The sequence below is a fragment of the Olea europaea genome, chromosome 12 (assembly GCF_002742605.1).
Source record: "Olea europaea var. sylvestris chromosome 12, O_europaea_v1, whole genome shotgun sequence".
In the NCBI taxonomy this organism is placed as follows: domain Eukaryota; kingdom Viridiplantae; phylum Streptophyta; class Magnoliopsida; order Lamiales; family Oleaceae; genus Olea; species Olea europaea.
The window spans coordinates 671,377-674,307 of record NC_036248.1 but is presented as its reverse complement, the minus strand read 5'-3'; the positions used below and the strand labels follow the sequence as shown (position 1 = coordinate 674,307).

At 33.5% G+C, this 2,931-nt stretch overlaps 1 protein-coding gene across 2 annotated transcripts; it reads right to left on the bottom strand.

Moving 5' to 3' along the window:
• Window positions 1-509: 509 nt before the first annotated feature.
• On the bottom strand, window positions 510-2,845 carry LOC111405063 (E3 ubiquitin-protein ligase RNF8-like). 2 transcript variants are annotated; one of them, XM_023033754.1, is made up of 4 exons: window positions 2,252-2,845; window positions 2,084-2,150; window positions 1,638-1,935; window positions 510-946 (listed from the first exon to the last, which is right to left on the bottom strand). In XM_023033754.1, exons 1-4 carry the CDS (start codon window positions 2,429-2,431, stop codon window positions 721-723), a joined length of 771 nt encoding a protein of 256 aa, XP_022889522.1. In that variant the 5' UTR covers window positions 2,432-2,845; the 3' UTR covers window positions 510-720. The 2 variants fall into 2 exon arrangements, with proteins under 2 accessions (XP_022889522.1, XP_022889523.1); XM_023033755.1 differs by having other exon boundaries at window positions 548-946; window positions 1,638-1,872; window positions 2,252-2,830.
• Between the last annotated feature and the right edge of the window lie 86 nt (window positions 2,846-2,931).

Below are 2,931 nucleotides of genomic sequence, written 5' to 3'. Positions count from 1 at the left end.
CACTCCACTTTTGTACACCAACTTTGTAGGAGTAGAATTATTCATTATTTTCTAACATAACACATCAGTCTGTCTCGTCAATTCCTATTTTTCAATCTAGTTAAGTAACTTTATTGCAAAAAATATTAATGCTAAGCTCCTATTTGATGAAAATTAAAATTAAATTTTTTCTAAATTTTGATAAAAGTATATGAAATATATGATTAAAAAATTGTGAAATTTATAAAATATATAGTTAAAATTAATTATTAATTTTGACTCAAAGTAAAAATTTGATTATTGACATTGACTTGAATCAGTATCAAACAGCAGCTAAATATCATTGGTGCTACACGAGATTATTATTTCTCTCAGAGTCAAAAAGTACAGCAAAGTGAAAGTTGAAACAGAAGTTTTTGCCATTAAAGTAGCACTATGGAATATATGTCCTTTCAACAGTTCAAAGAAGATAAGATCATTTTCCATAAATTCAAACTATAGTTTGCGTCAATTTCATAAGCAAAAGCCCAAATTCACAATCAATCAGCACCAGTAGGTCATATTACCATTACTATAAAGTTTAGAATCATAAACTTTATCCAAGCACAAGAACTTGCTCGACTGAGTCACTGGCAGACAATACATTTACAGCTCAAAATACGCGAATAAAAATGAGAAAGAAAAAGATGGGAGCATCAGAATAGTATCTACAGTCATTCAAATTCTATGTACAACCAGTAATCAAGACCTTGTACTCCATCCAAAATGAGAATCACAAGCAACCAGCATTGGATCCAGAACGATGAGAGGCAACTTCTTAATGTACATGAAAAGCCTCTTCAGATTTTCTCTTCGAATTGCAGATAATTCAATGATATCACAGCTGCTTGTGTAGATCCAAAGCTCGCCAGAATTTACTCTTTTGAGGTTATCCCGACAGAATGGGCAAGATTGAGACCGTGCACGCCTGAAGAAACCGTTAAGTTTAACGCATGATAAATCATCCAAGAACATGATAAACATAGAGTGAACAGATCGTTAAATCTTGCATCCATCAATATGATCATCCATAGAGTCATCAGGACATGATAGTTCAAACATGATAATTATTCTGTATTTAGTTGCACAAACATGTAGTTCAATTTATTTTCTTTATTTTTCTGCAATGATTCTTATGCCAGAAATCCTGTTAAATACGTCGAACCACCAGTCTAGGTCAATCTACCATAAAATGGAGAATAGGGCGGTAGGTGTGTTATCTAAACGAAAAGTTATATTACCATATGAGCTAATTCTTCATCAACCTGGTGAATGCTTATTGGGTGAGAAAAGACAAATATGTTTCAGAACCAATGATCCAGAATATACATCTTTCTAAATGACCCTTTAATTCTTTAGTATCCAACAAGAAAAACAAAGAAATAAAAAGACTCGGATCTTGGCATAAAATAAGGCACTATCTAAATCAAATAAGCTGTTTTAATACACCTCCATCTCTAATTAGAAATTGGATGGAAATTTTCGTCGTTTTAAATAGCGTTGAAAACTAAACAAAAATGAGAATATGATCATTAAAAAGTATATGGAGGGCAAGTAATGTACTTCACATATTTTGAACAGAAAAGAAGATTATGGAAGAAACAGGTAAGTCTACATACCAGTTCCTATAGCACTTCATACACATGGAGTGATTGCAACTGGGAAGGACAACCTTGGTATTCATTTCCATGCAAATTCCACATTCTTCTTCTCTTTCAATATTGATTTCAGACAGCTTACCCTTGTTCATCTCATTCGCTCTTCTGTATTTAGTTGCACAAATCTCTCTCTGTTTCCGATCTTCAACTTCAGAAATACCTCTATGAAGTTGCAATAAAGAGGGGAATATCACACCTATCCAATGCCATTCATTATGAGATCTCATCATGTTAGAGAGTAACCATTTCACTGGACATTCTACATAGAAATTATAAGCATTTATCAAGCATAGTGACCCTAGCAAGAGGTTATTTTTGAACTCCAATATTTTCAAAGTTCAGATTCTCATTTAATGAATGGTTTTCAGGATTGGAAGAGGGCGAGCGAAACTTGAAAGTCTACTCACCATAGAACTCCCTTATACTAGCTTTCCTTTCATGAAGACACATGGTAGTCTTACCATCCTCAAAAACCTACAATTCCCTCGACCTCATCAATTTTCACTGACCACAACAGAGTGCAATTTTTTGAGCAAAATGCAAAGTACACAACGCATAAAAGAAAGTAAAATCACCTTGTAAATAAGGATTCTAATTAACCCAAGTGCACCAGCAAGGTGACAATCAGTCCACTGGACGAGGAACAGAAACACGTGGGCACAGGGGCTGTATGATAGTCTCATTTGAAGGCAAGCACCATCATATTCCCTTGGATAATCCGAAGCCCTGTATCTCAAGAAAATTATTAATTGCATCGAGGCTCGGAAATATATATCAAATCAGTTCTGAATTCCTTTGTCCCTTCTACAGAAGATTTAGGGGCCATGATATAATGTTTGATAACGCAAAATGTACAATACATACAATTCACAAGCCTTTCTGTTAAGGCTCTAATTTCTAACTCCAAATAGAAAGACGCATCAGAAAATGGATAGAGTCTTTAGATACTCTGATTGTGTTTTCTTTTCCATTTCTAACTTAAAAAAAAAATAAAAATAAAAATGAGGGTAGCCCACAAAAACTCAGCTATTGATCATGCCCCTATCATTAAACACACGCACAGGTAAACCCCCTTGTGTATAATTGGAAACATATGAAATTTTTATGTGAACTCCAATACCTTACAGAATCTCATCAGAAAGGAGATATAAACTCATTAAATTTGTAAAATATCTACAAAAAAATACAAAATTTCAGCATGAATTTCTGAAACAGTGCTCACAAAATTCCCAAAAAAAAAAAAAAAAAAGTTAAA

Bases quoted from the DNA above. Each gene is read 5' to 3' on its own strand.
- LOC111405063 (XM_023033754.1), bottom strand. From the start codon at position 2,431: ATGCAATTAATAATTTTCTTGAGATACAGGGCTTCGGATTATCCAAGG. The intron at 2,151-2,251 runs GTGATTTTACTT...AGGGAATTGTAG, and splicing joins TTAGAATCCTTATTTACAAG to GTTTTTGAGGATGGTAAGAC. The intron at 1,936-2,083 runs GTGAGTAGACTT...ATTTCTATGTAG, and splicing joins TAGTATAAGGGAGTTCTATG to AATGTCCAGTGAAATGGTTA.